Source organism: Podarcis melisellensis, assembly GCF_964234715.1.
Source record: "Podarcis melisellensis genome assembly, chromosome: 3".
Classification (NCBI taxonomy): Eukaryota; Metazoa; Chordata; class Lepidosauria; order Squamata; family Lacertidae; genus Podarcis; species Podarcis melisellensis.
In genome coordinates this window covers 98,716,463-98,738,793 of record NC_138530.1, presented here as the reverse complement: position 1 = coordinate 98,738,793, position 22,331 = coordinate 98,716,463, and the positions used below count along the sequence as shown (strand labels likewise).

The 22,331-nt window shown below is 40.7% G+C and overlaps 1 protein-coding gene across 2 annotated transcripts in view; it reads left to right on the top strand.

Moving 5' to 3' along the window:
• CSMD1 (CUB and Sushi multiple domains 1) overlaps positions 1-22,331 on the top strand; it is a 355,527-nt gene that overhangs the window by 192,475 nt on the left and 140,721 nt on the right. For both annotated transcript variants that reach the window (XM_081905886.1, XM_081905887.1), the window contains exons 22-25: positions 4,092-4,283; positions 7,461-7,599; positions 11,096-11,283; positions 17,162-17,356. In XM_081905886.1, the coding sequence (XP_081762012.1) occupies positions 4,092-4,283; positions 7,461-7,599; positions 11,096-11,283; positions 17,162-17,356 (714 nt within the window). The remainder of the gene's footprint in view (positions 1-4,091; positions 4,284-7,460; positions 7,600-11,095; positions 11,284-17,161; positions 17,357-22,331) is intronic.

Here is a 22,331-nt window from a genome sequence, read left to right as displayed (position 1 = left end):
ATCCAGGGTGGGCTTTTAGAAGAATAGCAACACTACTTCCTCTGAGGACAGCAGGTGCTTCCCACTCATGTAGAGACACAATAACTACATTATGAACCCAGCCAGTCTGCTCTCTGCTTCTCGTTCTCTATTTTTATGTTTTCAGTTGTAACTGTGTCTGTTAATATAAATGCAATCAATAAATACTCGCTACCTCACATCAAGAGCCTAATGGCTTACTTACTATATCTTTGGTTAGCACCTATATGCCAAAATACTGTTATGGATTTGTAGATTCCCTGCTTTCTCCAGGTTTCTGGGTGCCCTGCCTCCCCCTAGATTCCTGGGTGTTGGGTTTTAAATCAGTGTTTAGAGAAGGAAGGTAACAGACATTGAAATTAACAGTGTAAAAATACAGACAAGACCAGGTCATTTAGAGCAATTGACACTACAAATGCTGTCCTTCCCCTGGCCCTGAGTAGTGGGCAGGGACAAAATAGTAGGGAGGGGGAGGTTGCCAGGGTTACAGGGGGTGTGATGTCACCCCATGAATATAGTGTCTTTTTGCAGGAGCTTTTTGGAAAGAGCATGAAGGGAGTGGAAGACCAGGGACATGGGCTGGTTACCACTCTGGACTCAATCTTGCTGAAGCTATGGGAGAAGCAACTGCAGACACTCATAGGGTATAAGGTTCTGCACTTCTTCCATAATGGCTTGGGTGTGCACATGTGTAAATAAAACTATATATCTTAAAGACACTACAGTCTCCACTATGTCTCATTCCAAACACGAACCCTGGTTAAGTGCCAAGACTCCTGGAATCCTGCACTGCTCGGCAGAGATTGGGATGGCCCATAACCACACATCACTTAATAGTCATCAGAAGAGAAGTGCTACACCTGCTCAAGAGTCTGTAATGGCCCAGATCTTATAATGGCAACATTATCACCAGGCACTATAATGTGAAGCTTGATAAGAAGAGTAGGCAGAAGTGTGCAGCCCACCTGGGGGAATGGGGCTTCAGATGATAATGATCATATCAGCTAACCAACTGGTCAGAAAGAGAGCCATGTTCCTACTTAAAGACATTCATTAAGGGACATGGAAGCTGAGCGAAAAGGGTAAACAAAGCAAATTAACAAATTCTTTTGATTGGATTAGCAATTTGGGAGCCAGCCACTGCTGTCGCTGAGTATGTTGCTGCCTCTCCTCGCTCCTCTAGGATGATCTTAAGCATCACTGGCTGCACATTGAGCACATTTGTCAGTTTCAAGAGCCACAGGACATAGTCTGGCAAAAAGACTGTTTCAGCAGCAGCATCTGTCTCTGCGTCTGCCTTGTTGGATTCCCGCTGACTGCTTGACGAGATGTAGGGACGTGGATCATGACTGTGGTAGGCTATGCTGTGTGCTCTTGCCAGGCCGCTGTGAGATATTTTCAAAATGATTTTTTTCTGTGAATGGCATTTGTTTTGAATGAAAGTAATATTAGTATTCCCTCTTGAGTAGCCTCATTTGTATTAGCATTTCAGTTGTGGCAGGATGGAAGGGAAAGCCTCCCTTTCCAAGGTTTCTGTGAACTAAAGTACAAATTACATGTAATCTGTTGCTCTCTATGGTTTCAGACACGGGGTTTCCCCAAGAGATGCCCCGAATTTGACCAGGGCTTTTTTGTATGCAAAGGAAGTGCTCTGCCACTTTTGTTGTGTTAACACCTGAAAGTTTAGCATTAACTCTCACTCTGATGACTGAACATGGCAACTGCCCTAATACTATAGGATAATAGATTTAGGTAGGTAGTTGTGTTGGTCTGACGCACCTTAGAGACCAACTATGTTTGATCTGGGTATAAGCTTTCGTGTGCATGCACACTTCTTCAGATACCGTATATGCCATTACTATAGGATAATGGGGGACGCGGATGGCACTGTGGGTTAAACCACAGAGCCTAGGACTTGCCAATCAGAAGGTCGGCGGTTCGAATCCCTGCAACGGGTTGAGCTCCCGTTGTTCGGTCCCAGCTCCTGTCAAACTAGCAGTTCGAAAGCACATCAAAGTGCAAGTAGTTAAATAGGGACCGCTCTCCGGCGGGAAGGTAAATGGCGTTTCTGTGTGCTGCACTGGTTCACCAGGAGTGGCTTAGTCACGCTGGCCACATAACCCAGAAACTGTCTGCGGACAAGCGCCGGCTCCCGGCCTCTTGAGCGAGATCAGTGGGTGCCAATTTCCCCCTCTAGATTCTTGAGTGCTGGGATTTAATCATAGCTGACAGTCTGAGCTTATTTTCCGCTAGACAAAAGGACATAGGGAAGTGATGGCCCTGCCATTAAGCCATCTACAAGATAAAAGACCCCACAAGTAACTGAGGAGAGTTTACCAAGGCAGTGTGGGCATGATGTGGCACAGAGGGGCCTTTTTTTTGGGGGGGGGGGAATGTGTTCTGAGAACAAGAATGAGGAAGTGAGGAGAACTCCATGTGGTGCTGGCTGGAGGAGTCTTCACCAACAGACCAAGACCAAGACTAAGTATGAGTATCAGAACCATCATGTTGCGAATTTATTTTTGCGCAAGCCATGCCAATGACAGTGACTTGCTATGGCAAGAAGACTTAGTGACGTTATCTCTCCGACTTATGTGGTGAATTCAAATAGATGAGCAGGGCCACATGATGGGAATTCAGTGAAGGAATGCCTCTCCCTATGGTGACATAAGGTTTGCAGCAGCTCTAAGCCCTGCTGGGGAAATAAAGGATTGTCTGTGCTCATTCGGCAACTGAACTCCAAACCAGTTACGTTTCCATTATTTGGATTGCTGGGAATATGATATTAAGGAGTCCCTCTTCTAGTCTTCCTGCTACCTTTTTATTCATAGCCCAGTTCTTCTCTGCAGTATCACCACTATTTTAGCCAGCTGGGGAAATTTTGACCCATTTCCCCAGGCATCTGACAGGGATGGTCACCATCTTGCAAAGAGGTAAAGTGACTGAGCCTTGAGAGAAGCCGTAGTTAGGGATGCCACCATCCTCATTTTTTCAGTTCAGCCCAAGAGTAATAAGTCTTGGTACTTCAAAGGGAGAGGGGATCTGCTCTTGGCTAACATGTTCATTTGAATCACTCATTTCTGATGACTAGTTACATGATAGTTTATGAAGCTTGTGGTAGAGAACTTTAACTATGCTTGAATATTGTTGCTACATTATTTCTTTTATTTTATTAGTATTAATAATAATAACATGCATTAACAACTTTCTGTCTGATTTGAAAATAGTCAGTTTAGAAAAGGGAGGGGGAATAAACATATCTAGCAGGTAAAATACTCAGAGGTGATTTGGATACAGATTTTGCGTTCTACAGACACCAAAGTTCATTTTATCCACAGAAGGCTTTTGATATACAAGAGAAATATCACTGTGACTTAGTGACTTTTGTTGGCTCCTGATTCTCTCTTCAGACCTTTCCCTCCCCCCCCCAGACCTTCCACATTGACCAGGAAATCTGAAGAGAGCTTGTAAGCATGTTTGGGTAACTGTACTTATAACCATTCCTATTATTGGGAAATTTGGATGCAAGTATTAAAATCTGTGTTTCAGATTTTGACTTAAATTGAAGTCATGGTATGCAATATTCCCAGCAAAATTATTTAATTTCCATGTGATTAATAAATGAATGAATGAATTTTGAAATGTCATTTGGTTTTATTTTTTACTTTGGGTATATTTTCTTCTTTAATACATTCATAAAACCAAAGAACATTAGGTGTATTATTCTGTTTGTTCTATTCCAAGAAATGGTGGTGAAGTTTAGATGACTGACAGCTGAAGTATTAAAGGGAATAAGAATGATTTTGGTAGGCTAGTTGTACAGAAAATGTAAACCCTAATGTTATTTTCTAACCTGCCGTCATTACCCTTCCCGGAGGAAATTGGAAGGAAATTGGAACATGATCCATCACAGTGGGCAATTTCCTACAGAAGCAGTCATATACACAACTTTCCTGACATAACACACAAATAACAAAGAAATGTTTCTGTTACAAAACATGTAGTGAAATGCAGGGCTTTGAAATATTCATAATATGTATCTGAAACTTTGGTTTTCTTATTTTTATTTGCAGCGTCAGTTGCATCAACCTGTAATGATCCTGGAACTCCTCAGAATGGCAGCAGATATGGAGACAGCAGAGAACCTGGGGATGCCATCACCTTCCAGTGCGACCCAGGGTATCAGCTCCAAGGGCAGGATAAAATTACTTGTGTGCAGCTGAATAATCGGTTCTTTTGGCAACCTGATGCACCTACATGTATAGGTATTGAGATGGAATGTTAGGTTCTTTTTAAGGTTTTAATCTAAGATACCACTGCATTCTGATATTCAAACTGGGTCATTCAGGGTGGTGTAACACTTAATGCAGCAGTCGTGGCTGTGGTGGCTTAGACTGAAAATAGATTACTTTTTGTGTCCTTAAACACTTGGACCCAATTGTTAATCTTCTGTGGCCTAGATCGAGATAAACTCTCACCACTGTTTGTAATGTAATTGTTCCCATGCGCTATAACATTAGCGCATGTGCCATGTGGTACTACCCAAACAGATAACTAGCTGGAAAAAAACAACCGTAATGTTCTGCCTTTGCATGGTATTTCAAATCATCTACCTCTTCTATGAATCCTGAATAGGATGAGTTCAACCTTGGACCATTTTCTGTGAGAAACATACTTGAAGGAGTTTCACAGTTTTGCTGGGTAGTTTGAAAAAGCAGGAGCTTTGTCATGGCGAACTGTTGGAAATTCACTTTATAACCCCTAGGAGCATCAATTTGGTTTGCCTTAATCACAGATGTGGCTTGTCAGGTGGGGTGGAGTCACTGTACCTCCTTACTGGGAAAGGGAGGAACCTGGAATCAGGGAGGTCAATGCGGTGCAAAAGCACTAGCGGAGCCAATCCAGCAATCCTGCTGGTTTGTTTACACCATGCTGACCTCTCTGTTCCTTTGCCCCTCCAAGCAGCAGCCTCCCCCCACCCCCACTGAAATTCTAACATAGCAGCCCCCTTCTACTTAATCTTGAGTGCGAACTAAATTTTCGGTTGTAGAAATGAAGAGGAACTTGCTAGTGTATCAGGAAGAAGTAATACTTAGAGCCAAAGAGATGTGAAGTCAGCGGTGTGAATGTAATTAACACTCACAATTCTGTTACTTAAATAGCAGCCAAAGGAAAGCCACAGGGCTGTGGGCCTGGAGACAGAATGTATTCTCTCTCTTTCTGTCATCACTCTCTGAAGCTGCTATTTGCATTTCAAGGGAAAAAGCCAGTGGAAGCAATGTCATCTCTAGTTCAACCTTTAGACAAGGGATGTAAAGCCGACTGATTAGCCTATTTAGTTTTCCTTTGTTTGTTGTTTGTTTTTGATGCAAATAGTTCATTTAGGAGAGTCATTATGGCGAAGTACCAGAAGTGTATTTTACTAAGAAGGATGACCTTGAGGATTATGCAGTTTCAAATGTTCATTATACTAAACATAGCAGTACTTCAAGCCTCAAAGGTTCTATAAAGGCAGGATAAAATAGAACATTTAAAATACTCACAAAGAATTACTCTTGTATACTAGGGTAGCTGAGATTTAATAGCTCTTCTTTTTAGCATTCTGACTGTTGTCAAACAGACATTCATGTTTGTTTAATTTTTTATTTCACTTTTTTGCTGCGTTCACATTTTATAACTTCTCTGAGAGCAGCTCTGTATTTTACCTCAGGCTGAGTCATCAGAAGATGTGGAAAAATTTTGAGTCTTCACTAGAGTAATAACTTACAAAAGAGCTATTTTGTTAGCGTGATCTATTTTTAAACAAAATAGCCGCCTGGGCTGATTACTATTGTTACTACAATGAGAATTATAGGTGTTCAGTACCACTGTTAACAAGACCCCTAATTTTAAGTGCATGATTGCAGATTTAGTTGCCTACCTGCCAGCACAGAATTGTTTTTTTCCTGTTAGTGTCTGCCTGGATACTTGGATTGGGAGGAATCTTTTTTTAATCAAGTAAAGTGATTTTATTGGCTTTCTTTTGTCTAAAGAAAGACAGACGAGAATATAGACAAATTCTCAGTTTTGAATGTTTCTTTATGCAGAAGCTCTGCACTGCTGAAGGAATTTGTTAGAGGAATAGCCAGACACATTATTAATACCTTCTCAAGAGGCCTTCCTTACATAGGATTGTGTGACTATGGTTTGGGGTTGTTTTGCACTTACCCAAAATACAACCTTTTCGTTCCTGGAACCCAAATTATGGAATTCACTTCCCAGAGAAGAATTCCTGGTTAGACCAGGATGCAATTTTAAATAAATCTCAAATACCTTTGCTATATATCCATACTTGTCACACCTCAAAGGCCTTAACAGTTTGTCATACTTTGACCTACTTTAATAAGCAAAATCTCTCCTTTCATACGTCTTTGCTACCCCAACCCCTGCTCCTGATATGTGACATATTTTACAGATGTTCCTTTTCTCTTCAATCAGGTTTTAGGAACCTGGATGTGAAATGACCATGTTGCTGCTTCTGTCTTATCTTATCTTTCTCCTATTATTTTGCAGCTGATTTATTAATGCTTTGTTGTTATTTGCTTTGTTGTGTTTCATCTCTACAGTATTATAATGGCAGATTTTGGCTGCAGTCCTGCGCACAGTTCCTCTGTAGCTGTGGAGAGAGAAAGGCAGTGTTTGCAATCCTCCCCAGTGTTGAGGATGCTGCCTTTTACTCTTTATCTCTACATAGCAGACATAGCTCATTATCTCCTAATTTTAGCAGGGTGGTGGTCAGCGCTAGGATTGGGAAATGAAGCCCTCTGGGTGACCTTTAGGTAGTGATCTCTACTGAACAAGCAGAGGGCTTTATCTCTCAATTGAAGTCCTGAGAACCACAGTACTGAGAACGGGGGATAAAGCTGTGGGGGCTGGTGGGCCACTTCCTGTGGCTTTGGGGGCCACTTTCTGTGGCTCGGTGGGCCATAGCCAGCCTATGGTTTGTGGGTTGGCTACCCCTCTTGTATCAGAATAAGGTGGTAGATGCTTCATACATGCAGAGAGCATTTAACTTTTTAAAACAACAACAACAACTTCTAACAGTGTGTACCTTGCAAAACCTAGTCCAATAGTGGACTAGGCTAGAATCTTTGTCCCTGTTACACTGTTTTGACTTGCACATGGTGTACATATCTGGGGGAAGGGAAGGGTAGTATTGGATAGTGATATACTGTATGCACATAGTACATGCATGCATACGGAAACACGTTGCAAACACACACATTCCTATATGTTCTTAGTTCTTCTTGCTCTTGGATTATTGAATAGCAATTAGCTAAAAAATAAGATGCTAGAAAGAAATAATCAAATGTATAAGGTCTCAACTTACTTTGACAATTGCCAGTGCTTAATGTGACCATTGTGATCAATTTTGCTTTCCTCTCCTCTGTGTTCTGTGACAGCTGCATGTGGTGGAAACCTCACAGGCCCGGCAGGTGTTATTTTATCACCAAACTACCCGCAGCCGTATCCTCCTGGGAAGGAGTGTGACTGGAGAATAAAAGTAAACCCTGATTTTGTCATTGCCTTGATATTCAAAAGGTACCATTTCTAGAGCCATGCTTTTTTATTTTTTACAGCATGTATTTATTTAAATGTCACATTCAAAAAATCACATCATTTATCACTTCATAGCATTTCTAATTACTTTCCCCCCCAAGCAATGCCTTACAGCCTTCATTTAGAACATTCTGTGTCAGTGCTACAGGAAGATGTAGAAGCAAATAAGAACTTAAGAGAAGCTCTGTGGGGGGCATCTAGTTTTGCTTCCAACAATGAGCAAATGCCTGCCAGAAGGGCATCAAAGCTCCTGAGTCTAGATGACCCTTAGGGTCCCTTCTAACTCTTTGATTCTATGAGTCCCAATGCTAAAATTGCAGGGGTGCTGGAGGGGGTTTTGCTGCTTTACTTTTTTGTGATGGCTCTCTTAGCTACTATCCTTAGAAGGCCACAGGGGACCATGGTTTGACTAAAATGGAGAGGGAGAGGAGGTAAGGGCTGGAAACTAGGTTTTATTAAACTCACCTGCCTTCTCTGCTGTTTCCCCTAGTAGCTGGTATTTAGAGGCGAAAAGGTTCCCCTTAATAGTTGCTGATAAACTAAGCTATCCACTAAGATAATGTCCATCATGGCATCATGCAGCAGTATGTTCTATAATTTAATTATGCATTGTGTGATGAACTACTTTATTTTGTCCGTCCCGAAGCTACTACCAGACAATGTTGTTGGATTGCCCAAGTTCTAAAGAGGGGCAACATTTTCTCTCTGCGTAAGCTCTTCACATTTCCCCCCCCCTAATCTTATAAAATTTTATCATTGCTCCCCCCCCCATACAAAAAAAGCCCTGGTGTATTTCCTGATAAAGATTGTGCCCTTAATTATTTTGGTTTCCCCTTTCTCTCTTTTTGAGATAGGGCCATCCACAGAATAATACACAATATTATGAATGCTTTGCGCAATAGATTTATAAAGACATCATGAGTATCTGCGCTCCATGTTCGGTCCCTTTTCTAATAATCTCTAACATGACATTTGCTTTTTTAGTACCACTGTACAATGACTTGACATTTTCACTGAGCCTCCTGAGGTCTCCTTCCTAGTTAGTCACAGACAGTGCAACTTTATAGCAGTATATTTATACAGTTAGATTTATGGTATGGTGGGTGAAAACTTTCATATATTTGCTTTAATAGTGCTAAATACACAACTTGTGTATCAGAGCTTAGTGTCATCTGCCAAGTAAATCCTTTTTAAGGTGCACTTAGAACAGAGCTTCCCAAACTGTTGGTACGTATGCCGCAAGGTATTCTGGGGGATATCTGTATACCTCTTCTTCAGGACAATGTCACCATCCATATATTGACAGAGAAAGTGGAAATAAGTATTGCACAGGGCTTCCGTACTGTGAAAGCCGTAGAGCAGTGAGGACATCCAATGCAGTGATTTAATTTTTCAATTGAGGCGCTAGCACACCATTTTGGAAGGATACAAAATGTGATTTGCTACTGCTAATACAGGGCAGTATTAGTACATCTGTGATTTAGTCCATCTCCTCTTGAAGTCAGTGTGAGAACTCTTGACTGACTGCAGCCTTCTTAAATTGGGAGGTGTGTGTGTCATATTTGATCCTGAAGAGCTACAGAAAGGTACATTTCTTTCTTCTAACCAGCACTCCATACACATAAGGAAATAGATTGTTCTGTGGCACTCCTCCCTTCCCTCTTCTATGAAAATTTAATTAACCGGGTATAAGAATTAATTAAAGTGAATGTGGGATGTAATCACAGCATGCTCAAGGTGTTGAGTATCTATATTACTGTACTAGTTTACTCAAAGCAACAGAAAAAGTATAACCCCCACCAAGTGCAAATTGGGGGGGGGGGGAGAGACAACATTTAAAAATATATTTCGATACAGGTAAAAAATCAGGAGAAATTCATCTCTACTTCCTCAAAGACTGCTTTATATTTTCCAGACTCTAGCATCTTTTTATCATAAATATTGGCTTTCACCATTTTTGGGTTTTCTGCTTTTTATTTCCTTTTTGGTGCTACAACTATATTACCCCAAGCATTAGATGAGATCAGGAGCATTCCATAGAAGATACCGGTAATTCTGCTCATAATTTCTGCTGAATCTTGCCTTCCTATGGCATCTCCCTGCACCATGCTCTTTGGGGAGAGTCTCCCCAAAATACCAAATCAGTCAATTAAGAAAAATATGGGTGGAATCGCAATTACCGTAAAAGTGTTGGGCTCCTGTTTCTATTCCTTGTTGTTAGGACTATGCTTAGTTTGTAGTTTTTCCCTCTCTCAAGTGACTTACTGCACTCAGAATATTCTGCTACTGAGCCAAAGATGCCCCTCTACTTCCACAACAGCATTTGCAGGCCACAATAACGGGAACCATTCCAGTGATCAGGGGTGGGAATGATAATAGTAATGTTACGACTTATGGAAGAAAGTGGTGTAATTTTGCTACAGCTACAAGATGTCACAGTCTCTTCTTGATAATCCAGTTATTGCCATTTTCCTTTAAAATACCACCCTTGTAACAATGCTGCAGGATGCCATAACTTTGTTTCGGGGCATTGTGAGACTCAGGTGGCAGTTTTACTGCCCAGTAGATAACTTTGTTTGCTCATTGCTGGGACATTTTAACAATTCAGCCTGGCATTCGTGAAGACCTATGTGGGTTTTGCATTTTAAAAACCTGATTTGAGCACTCCCAGGTATGTGCTGGGATCAACGTCTTAATTTCCCTTTAAAGTTCATCTCATACAGATTAATTTGCACAATTTTTGGAGTAAAGTAAATGTCTTGATTCCCTAAACTCCAGTAAACAATGCTGTTGGACCTGTTTAGTAATAGGTAGGTAGGTATGTGGATATATCAGAGAGACACAGAATGGTGATAAATGCAAAAAAATATAATTTAAGCTACTAAACTTTGAAGGAGTTACAAAAGAAGTTCCAATTACTTTGGTTAAAACTGCTTTCTAGGGATCAGTTAATAGTTCCAGTTAAGCTACTGTTAAAGTAGATAGTGACATTACCATCCTCAAATGAAACATCAACGGAACCCAAAGAGTTCTGAGAAGACTTGTGAACACGTAGGAAACACCCTTAAGCCACTGGAATCTAAGGAACAGGCAAAATATATAGAGGCAAAGGGTTCCATGCCAGATTCTTCCCCATGAAAATGCAGCTTGGGTTGGCATATATAGGATTTTAGTTGCCCATCTTCTTGTGCCTATCCAGAAAACACTGAGGGCCAAAACATTCTCTAATAAGTATTAATAAGGAATGGTGGGTGGGGGGGAGCCTGAACAAAATAACAGTGTGGCATTCTGAAATAAATTGCAGTATAATAAGTTAAACTTTACTATTTGTTCATACTTTAGAATGTGGGAGAGAGAAATCCTTTATAAAAGTGCACCACAAATCTTAGAAGTAGAGTTGGAATGTTGATGCCATTATCTTTTTTTTTAAAGCAACAACAACAACAGAGACATTTTATTTCTTGCTTCTCTATTTCAGTTTCAACATGGAACCCAGTTATGATTTTTTGCATATTTATGAAGGAGAAGATTCCAACAGCCCTCTAATTGGCAGTTTTCAAGGCTCGCAGGCACCTGAAAGAATAGAAAGCAGTGGTAATAACCTATTTCTGGCATTTCGTAGTGATGCTTCCGTTGGCATGTCAGGATTTGCCATTGAATATAAAGGTAAATTTAACAAAATATGTATCATCACATAAAATGTAAACACAAGATTTCCCCCCATCTAATTATACTTGACATGTTGTGAGGGATCATGCATAAGTTTCTGACAAAGTTTGTGAAAATTAGATACAGATTCGTAATCAAGTATAGCTGAAGTATATTGATGGTGTTACTCTCTCATGTATGGTGCATATCATCAACGTGGCTATGATCACAAAAGAACCAACATCATTATAATCATATCTGCTGAACTGATTTTATTGTGTGAGCTCTTGTAGGAAAGGCATTTACATAGGCTACAAAAAAAAGACATGAGGTCATTCATTTGTGATGGAAAGCTCTTTTTAAGACAACTCCCTGCTCCCAAAACATTTGAATGCCGTTTTTAGAGCCATGCTGTATATAGATGTGGAAGCCATTTTTTTTGTCCAGTTAATTTTTATATATATTTATTTATTCATACATTATTTACTCCATTTGTTTAGTGGCTAATTTGCAACTGGTTCATACATTTCTGTAGTTACAGTTCATTTTTGTTTGCCATTGTTTCCAATGGAAAACCCAGCCACTCTTCTGCATCCTGATACGTCATTGTTTCCCTCCAAGCTACATTGAATTTTCAGGTATTCTTCTTCAAGGGGATTATATGGGATATACAGTGGTACCTCTGGTTGCACCCGGGATTCGTTCCAGAGCTCTGGTCAGATCCCGAGGTGTGCGTATCTGGAGATGCCGCTTCTGCGCATTCGCACGGTTTAGCACTTCTGTGCATGCGCACGGCGTGTAGAGCGCTTCTGTGCATGCGCGTGCAGTGAAACCCGGAAAAATACTTCTGGGTTTGCCACGTATGTATCCCAAAAGATACGTAACCGAATGTTGTGGCGATCACACCGGGTCCCCGGACTTTTCACTGTCTATTGATCCCTGTGCCACCACTTTATTTCTCCCTGCCACCACCCAGGCCCAACCTGGTACAATACTGAGTCCAGTCAGGGTTTATTGCAGTTTAACAAGCGTGTGGTTTCATAAACGGTATTGGTCAATTACAGACCTATAACTTCTGCTACCTGCTCTCCCTCACTAAACCACCTCTCAGATATTTACTTGTCTGCCTTGCCCCTAACTATTCCTGACTCAGCTTATTTCGCTATACTAACTCAACCTACCCACAAACTCTATCCCAATTCACTCCCACTCCAACCAACCACCCAACTCCCAACGAACTCCTCCCTTTGCCCCTCCCAGAGCTGGTTTTATACTCCCTCTGACTCCACCCCCGGGTGCTGATTTGGTAACCTGTTTAACTATTTCACCTCCAGCACTCTCATGTAACGTCACAGAGGTGGAACATAAGTAGACGTATCACTGTATATATGTTATGCATGCATATATATGTAAGGCATGCTCATGCTTCCTTCTTACGCAAACAGCAGGGTTCAGAGAAGTTCCTTGTGGATAAATAACACATATTGTGCAGAACCCTAACTCTTATTATGCTGCTGTACCTAACACACCTAAGCCAAGTACTGGTTATATGTTTTATTGATGCAGTGAGACCAATATACCATGCCACAGCATTGGATCGAGATGTGCCCTCTGGGTTCCATTTGAACGTTGTTCTGAGGGAAATGGGGGATTCCTCATTTTCTCTTTCTTCCACTTACAGCTGTTTTGGAGGATTGAGGGACCCTTCAGAACAGCAGAAGAGTTAGCATTGGACACTGCAGGGGGAGCAGTCAAAATTGTCTCCCCTTTTCCTTTTGCAGGAGCCTCTGCTGGACCCAAGTCCCTTTTGGGAATGGAAGAAGCCTTCCATTCATAAACTGGCAGTACTGGAAGCAACCACTTATGCTATATTCTGAATCTTTCTTGTGGGGAGTGTGCACATTAGAATCTCAGTTCTGGAAAGGATTTATGATTTGAGGAATGCACTTACTTTCTGTTTGTCTGCTTGGTTTCTTGCATGCCTAAACAGCTTTTATGCCGAGTAAAAAGAACAAGAGCTGCTGTTGAGGGAAGATCTTCTCAAACAGAAATGACTTGTACAATTTAAATACGAAAAAATGATGTACATCTGTTTAATACATAACAGTTTCTTACATTCCGGGTGCAGATTATATGAAGACCAATTTGCATACATGTTGTTTATTTCTCGAAGCTATATAAAATGAGAATATTTCTGCTTTATCAGACAGACATTCTCAGCCAATCAGGAGATAGGCATTTGCATAATACCTTTTGGGTTGTTTCTGAAAAGATACTGTGAACATGCAGAATTCTCTTGTCTCATTAGCTGTTTTTCTTTGCTTGGGTTTGCATATGTGCTTAGAATTCCCAAGCCCTTTTCTCTTAGAGCAGCTCTAGTTTCTTTGTGGAAATAGTATCAAAATGTACAGGACAGATGTAATTAAAGAGAAGGAGGAAAAGCCCAGTTGAATCATGTGTACCACAACTGCTTTATCAATATAGTTATATAAACATTCTAAAACAATGCTCATTTGTTCAAAGGGGTTCACATGCTCCTGCTATCTGCATAGAAAGGATGTTAAAAGGATGTTGCACTGCAAGGCTACAAGGGACAGCCCTCCCCCTGCCTACATTAAATGGGCAGCCATGCTCCCTGAGGTCCAGGCATATAACATACACCACTGAATATTTGGCAGGGAGTAGAGAGAAAACAGAGGGGAAATGGACTGGAGTGGCTGGAACCCTGAGCATTTTGTAAGATATATTTCCTGTTTTTTAAGTTATGCTTCAAAGTGCCCTGGCTCCGTAAAATGTTCTTTAAACATAGTACATAAGCAGCTCTGAAATGCTGGTACAATTTAAGGAATTAAATCTTTTTAAATGCCAGCTGTGGAGCTTCAGTGCCCTTCATAATTCCCCCCCCCCCCGGTCCGTATTACTAGTTGAAGTGGAATAAATTATGCACCAAAAGCAAACACATATTTGTATTATTTATATAGGTCACAATTTTTCAGTTGTTTTAGTGCTTTATACAAACAGCCTGCTTTCTAAGGCTCTGCACCTATAGTAAGGCTTGACTCTTCAATGTGCATCCTGTTCGGATTGTTATTTGCCATACTGTTTTGTTTGTTTGTTGTCACCATACCACAACGACCACACACAGCCTTAGCTATGCTATGGCTGCCCTTGTATCGAACTTCAGTCAGGATTCTCTTCAGGAGTTTGAATTATCTCTACGTTTGCCAGCACATCGACCTGTAATTATGAGCCAATGATTGCCAATAGAATTTTAAATACCCAACCAATCAAATATTTTAATTGTCCCATCCAGTATAAAAAGTAGCAGCTCTAACTGAACTACTAAGTCCTATAACAGCTTTCTTGTAACTGAACTGATTTTTTAAAAAACAAAATTTGTATTGGTTTTAATACAGCTATTAAACACTTATCCAGCAGTACAGCTAATGATGTTTGTTATATCCATTGTCTCTAGAAATACACATACTTTCAATATTTAAACACATTACTTGACGTAACCCCTCCACTGATATTGTTGAGTTGTTGGTTTTGATTTTGGCCATTGGCATAGTTTTAAAAAGGGGTCCATGTTTCTTGGACTGTGTCTTTATTCGTTATGCCTTTAATTGCTCTGGCAACATAAAGAATAACAGATTTCTTCAGCTACAGTTGAACTTCTCACGTGTTCCTTACTGTTACACATTACTATTCTTAGTTCTGTATTTACAGAACATTAGCATTTTTTTAACCCAAAACTTCAGATTCTCCACATGCAAGCATAAGCTTATTTACACATTCAGAGAAGCAAAGGATTCCCTTCTCTTAGGCCAGTACTCTTATTAGCCCAGTAAAGCCCCAAACATATCTTAACTAAACAGATTATATATGGAAGCATTTTATACTTAGACCTGAGGAGATTTCACCCCTCCCATACCCAAGAATCTCCTGATCATCTCCTGAGGTCTCTGCTGACTCTACAGAGAGGAGGAGCAATGTACTGCTCTCTACTTAATTAGTCAAGTGAGTGAGTCTCTGTGTGTGTGAGAGAGAGTCAGTGTGTCGGAGAGTGAGTGCAAGAGATAGTATTTAGAGATAAGATTGCTGCTAAGAGCAGCTGCAGGCACTCAGAGTAGCATTGATGTATGCTCAGAATATTTAGCTCTGTATATAGTTTGTATTATAGCTGTAGTTATAGAATAAAAGAAGATACTTTACAGAGCTGCTCTCCGAGTGGTTTATACTCTGCAAGACTCTGCAAAACGCTGCTGCGCAACGACTGCATTATTGAGACAGTGAATCCGGTGCTTTCAGCTCCAAGCTGTGAGTCCACAGCACTGTGACCAGTTCCTGTGAGAAACGGAGGTCTCTGGCAGTGCTACCCAGCTCGCCCAGCCCAGTCGGGGCTGTAGTGCATGAGTCCAGTTGGTACACTGGCTCAAGGGCGATGCTGACAAGACCCAGGACACAGACTCCCACTCTCCTTGTCTTCTCTTGGACTAACAGAAAGCCTGCTGCAGGCCTGTATTTATTCCAGTTAATAAATTTGTTCATTGTTCAACCTGCTACAGTAAGGATCAACAAACAACAGAGGACACACACCCCTTCCATTTCCCAGATGTGCAAACCACATTCCTTTCCAGAGTTCAAGGCACTCCATCCTCTGTGATAGCTTTAAGGCCATAGACATGGATGAGCTTAGTTCCTTTCTCCTTTGCCCTGAAGCAATCATGGGCATCTGTCCTAAGTTCTTCCCTTTAACCCCTCTCTCTCTCTCTCTCTCTCTCTCTCTCTCTCTCTCTCTCTCTCTCTCTCTCTCTCAATAATTTTTATTAAGTTTTCCTTTTTACATTTAAAAATAAACATTATACATAATACCAGTATCCAAAGACTGCCCTCCTTCCCCTTCCGTGGTTCATTTTACTTGTCTATCAATCCTGCGTATTTTACTATAGCCATTTTGGTCAGTTTTCCAATTTTACATCACTCAAATATTAGTTACACTGTTGAATTTATCTTAATGCTGCCAGCATTTTCAGCTGTGTCCAATTATTTCCCATATACTCAGCAAAAAAATCCACTCTTTGAATATTTGTTCTTTTTCCTCTCTTATTATATATGTTAAACATGCTAGTTCTGCATATTCTGTCATCTTAAGTTGCCAGTCCTCCTTGCCTGGGACCCCACAAAAGAAAACTCGAGCCGCCATTGTTGCATACATATATAATTTTTTCTGACACCTAGGAACCTCTGTCCGAACTTTTCCTAACAAAAAGGCCTCTGGTCTTTTTGGGAAGGTTGTTTTAAACATTTTTTTCCAGCTTATTATAAATCATTTCCCAATATTCTTTAACCTTATTACATGCCCACCCACCCCCCTTTAGCCTAACTCATCCATGGCCAGTTACGGGCTTGCAGGTGTTTGCCGCTCTTAGTTACCAATATTCTGAGACAGCATGAGGCCCTTTGTATGTTGGAGAAACAGGCGTATAGAGTGCAAGTATAAAGCACATGACTTCCCTCAAAGAATCCTGGGGACTGTAGTTTCATCCTCAGGGAGCTACAATTTGCACCCCCCCTGAATAAACTACACTTCCCAAGATTCTTTGCTGGAAGTTGTGTGCTTCAAACGTGGGCTGGGTGTGCTTTAAATGTATGGTGTGGATCTGCTCTAATTCATTCACTGACTGTTATCTGAAAAGATAGGGGTCTCTACGCTGCTGTCCTCCCCTTTCATGTTTTTGCTTCTCTAATATATTTGGAAGTGATAACAGTACTCAAATGAAGAGTGATTATCACGAAAGCTCAGCTTGAGTCTTACATTTTATCCCACGAGTGCTTGTGGACTGGCATCCCTAATGCCTTAATTCTCCTTCTCTCTCTTTCTCTTTGTAATTAGAAAAACCACGGGAAGCTTGTTTTGACCCTGGCAACATAATGAATGGAACTAGAATTGGAGCAGACTTTAAACTCGGATCGAGTATTACTTACCAGTGTGATTCGGGCTACAAAATTATCGATCCTTCCACTATCACTTGTGTGATTGGTGCGGATGGAAAACCTGCATGGAACAGAGTGTTGCCATCTTGCAATGGTATGTACTGAACCGGAGGGTGCTTTCTCTCTGCAACTGCAGGTTGGAAGAACTTGTCCCATGTGCACTGCCATGCTATTAGCCAACATGAGCCAGTGTGATGGGCCAATGGGGGAAGGAAGGGGTGGGGAGGGGAGAAAACCTACCTTCTCTTGCTGCTCACTTTTACTGCTGTTCTCATTACTGATGATATAAGGGAAGGAAAGGCTGGAGTGTGTTTTGGGGGAGGAACCTGTTGTAAACAAAAATTGCCCTTTTCCCTTATGGGGTATCCAAGAACCCATACAGAGTCCTTAACGTAGGTTCTCTATTGATAGGAGAAAATAACAGAGGCCAGCCAGAGAATATTGAGAAGCAAAGCTGCTTGATCTTTATTGATCTGTTGCTCCCCTCACTTGCAGGAAAGGAGGAGGAACCAAGAACAATGGCGCACAAGGCCTTATAAAGACTTTTAAAATTGCCACCCTGTAAATCAAGACCACCCCCAGGAACATCATACATACATCACAGAAAAGGCGGTCTAAAACAGAAATTTGAATGTTGTTTTTCCTGTTTGCCAGGTTATCTGATTGCCTTTCCTGATAGTCTGTCACCCATTAAAATGTTGATTACTCAATTCCTGAGACAGTGGGAAAGCTCCCTCCCTCCTTGCAGGGAAAATATTTGGTCAGTTTGGGAATCAAAATGGTTTCAGGTCGGTCTTCCTGTGCTGATCTATGTACGTCCTTGGTTAGTACACTTATGAACATTACCATATATCTAAAACCTCAAAATTCCTATCACAAACCCATCTCTGTTGAGTGCCCACTGCAATATCCCAGGTTCAATCCCTTGTGTCTCCTGTTAAAGAATCAGGTAGTGAGTGGAAGTGAAATACTATTGCCTGAGATCCCACAAGGCTTCTCTCAGTCAGAGTAAACAATATGGGACTAGATGAGCAAATAGTCCTATGTGATAGCAGGCAGCTTTCTATGTTATGTTCCTAAATCTTCCTTCAGTTAGCAGATGAAGAAGATCCTGTTGAACCTAATTCTAATTTAGTAAAGCCAGACGGATGGCCCTGCCAGCCTCCCACTGATAAGCTGTTCTTGCCTTAGGGCTCATCAAGACTTTCATTTGCCCACCTACTGCTTTCCCCTTTAGTGCTGAATCAGAGCAAACATCCATCAAATTTGTTCTGATTTATTGCTAAAGTGTGGGTTTTCTGGGGGAATGCAGTGGGGCAAAGGGGAAACCACTCTGACACACAAGAAGTGAAAAACTTCTTGGGCCTCTGCTTTCTAGGCAAGCAGAAGTGTTGGTGAGCCCTTAGTGACATTCTGTGGCAGAATGGAGTTCTTAATGGGGTTTTATTGAAAGTGAAGCACTAATTATTTTTATATTTAAATAACTTAAAATATGCTAGTTGCACCGAGGGAAAAGACAGATGTCTTAAATCAATAAATTGTGAAAGATCTTCTCTCTCTCTCGCTCTGTTATTTCTTACTTATCTAAAGACTTACCAAAACTTCTCCAAATTATTAGTTTTCCTCCAGAGGTATTTGCCGATGGTGATGCAGTATTGTTGCTGATGATGATTGTCGATGATGATGATGATGATGGTATCCCAGTACATTTTAAAGTAGTAAATATCAATATAGTTTAAAAACAGAAAATAATTCCTCATGTCTAGCTCATGATTTCATTGCATGAGACGGGGGTTAGTTTAAAGCTTTTGATTGATGGAGTGTATAATAAAAGGTTAAAAACCAGATACTGAAGCCTATTGAAACATTAATTACTTCTCAAGAGAATACATTGACAGAGCAGTCCAACTACTACCTCCACCACCAGTCTCAAGGGTTGGATTGAGTGGAGATGTCATTCTATTCAGTTCTTCGGGCTGAGCTGTCCTCCCACTGGTTGCTGAACAGACAGGCGTGTTTCAAGAGAGGGTGTGGGCAACTGTATATAATCCCGCCCCCTTTCTGAAGCCAATGAAATGATGTGGTTGCAGATGTGGCAGGGGCTCCACCTCTCTGCAGAGCCCTGGAGGCAGTGGGGAGTTTGGATTGCACCTTAAGGCTGGAATTCTGTACACCTTCATCTTAGAAGCAGGCCCCATTGAAGAAGTGGTTCTTACAGGATTGCAATATATTTAGAATTATTTTGAAGGCAGTATGCTGGATTTCTATTTCTTGAATAACTGCTTTTCCCTATATTTTAGCTTGAAAGCTTTTATGTCTCAAAGCAGGATATGAATGCAGGTTTAAAAATCTAAAGAGAATGTAGTTACTTGCTAGGAAAAAAGTCTTGGCAGCTACAAGAAAGATGCAGCCTTTGGCAAATAATGGACATCTTTCATCTGATTGCTGACAACTCCATTTTCGTGTTTCAAGCAAACATTGCAGCACAATCCCATTGGGCTATAAAATGCAAACATATTTCCAGCTATATGCACACACTATCACCCTGTAGCACCACACAAGAAAGTTGTCCTTCCCCTGAAAAATGTCAGGCCACATTTTCTCTCACCTATCCCTGAAATTGTTGGTGTTTTTTTTTAAAGGCTGGTTTTATTCCTTTGCCCAGCTCTAATATAGATAGATAGTCTTGGATCCAACGAAGAGTAACCGGAACTCAGTTCATGCAACTAGTCTTTTCCGCCTGCAAAGTAACTCTTGAGGGCCAAGGGACCATGCCATTCTGGCATGAGATATGGCACTTGAGCTCTCATGAGGAGGAGAAGTTGGCAGAAGTTGAGGGAGGAGGCTTCTCATGTGGGTAGAAGTGTCTTTCTGTCTTCTTTAAACCACTGAGTTTTTCGAATGGGGAATATCATTCTTCGAAGCTGCAGTTGAGAAGCTGTGAAATGTGCGTACATCAGAGAAGTGGCAAATTAGCACCTTGGTTCCACAGCGATCCTGTTGCACACAGACTGCAGACTTGCACACAGTTATGTTCAAGGATGTTTCTTGGTAACTAGGGAAGGGATGTGTTGAGGATTTCGGTCTAAATCGCTATTTATTTTCTTAGTGCTATTTGAGGGAAGAAAATCTGAGAGCAGTGTGTCACTTGCTTCTCTGCACACAAAGTCTTCTGTAATATCAAGTCTCCAGGGATACTCTCATTTTCTGCTTTCAAAGCTAAAACCCTCACATTTGCTCAAGGATATATGTTCCATGCAAGTTCGGAAATCATTTTTGCAGGGCCGTCAGAATGGAACTAACTTGTACAATTAAGTTGATTGTGCAACAGTGATTGAGAACAACCTTGGGCCTGTTTGTTACGTTGCATAAGCCAGATCTATGGTTTGAATCAGATGAGGGAAGTAGAGCTGGAGAAGTGGGCATTTAACAGTGCAATCCTATTTTTGTTTACACCACATTTTGTTTACATCACATAAAATTAAATGGGCGTTAACCTCAGGTAAAATTTTATAGGCTTCCAGTTTAAGTCTCCCTGTGCCATATATTCCTAATCTAAATTACTCCCAAAGCTGGTTTTGTTTGTTTGTTTGTTTGTTTGTTTGTTTGTTTGTTTTGGCAAGGGAGATATATAAGTGTCTGTGTTTGAACAGAAATCATGGTAGATTCAGTCACAAATCTCCCAGTGGCTCATCAAGTTTGGCCATAAATGGACCATCTTGGTTGATTTCAGGTATTTCAATCTATTTATCCATCCATTTTCCCTTCTCAAAAATGTCCTCATCAAAAAAGAAGAAGAAAAGATTGTAACATAGTTCACATCAAAGTTCTGTGCAGGACCCAGCACACAGTTGGGAAGGAGGATTAATAGAAGGAGCAGCAGTTATTATTATGTTAAATGTTACTAAAATGTTATTATTTCTGCATCAGACCACCATCAAGATGCTCCTTGAGCTGCATGCTGTCAGCACTTACCAGGCAGAGACATCTGTGGAGTTTGCACAGAACTGAGCTGTGTAATTTTTTCACCTTAGTGGGCAATGAGAAGCATACTGAATATGGAGTTCCATTTTTAATATAAAGGTTAATAGTCACTGACAGAAATTTATTTAAATGTACTCTACATATTTGTCTAATCCTTTTTTTAAAAAAGAAAAAGCCATCTAAACTAGTGATCATCACTACATTGTGGGGTAATTTATTCCGTAAATTAATTAGGAATTATATGAAGAAACACATTACTTTGTTTGCTCTGAACCTACTGTCAATCAGCTTCACTGGGTGACTGCATCCTGGGAAAGAGTAATATCTCCTGTGTTTCTTGGATCTTTTAAGGTTTTCTCTGCAGAGAAAATTCTCTAACCTGCTGATCATTTTGATTGCCCTGTTCCATAGGTTTCCCAGAAATACAATAAATACAATAAAGCAATACAGTATCTTTTTTGAGATGGAGTGACCATAACTACAGACCATATTCTTAACCTGAGTCCACCATACATTTATATAATAGCACTGTAATACTTGCCATCTATTTTTTTTGTTTTTTTCATAATAATCCTAACATCAAATTTTCCTTTTCACTGTCACAGCAAAGTGAGCTGATGTTTTCAATAAGCTTTCCCCTGTGACCTCGAGATCTCTTCCTTGAGTAGTGACAGCCAATTTAGACCCCATCAATGTGCATATGTCTATTTCAAGTGCATCACTTTGCATTTAAAGTAGACATATACATTGAATCTAATCTGCCATGCTGTTGCCCAGACGCCCATGCTTTTGAAATGTACTTTTCGAGAAGTTCACAGTCTGCTTGGTATCCTCTGCCATGTTGGCTTCTTCAGTATTCATTCCTGATTTATTAAATCAATTATAAATAACTTTAATAACACCAGTCCCAAAACAGCTTCATGGGACCTCTTTCGTTGCACACATCCATTGTGAAACCAATCAGTTGATGCCTTGCCTTTTCCTCCTGTCGCTGCTACTTTCTTCTAGCTAGTATTACACAAGATGATTATGATTATTTCAATTTACATTCTCTCCTAAAGAAGTCCAGGGCACTAGACACAACT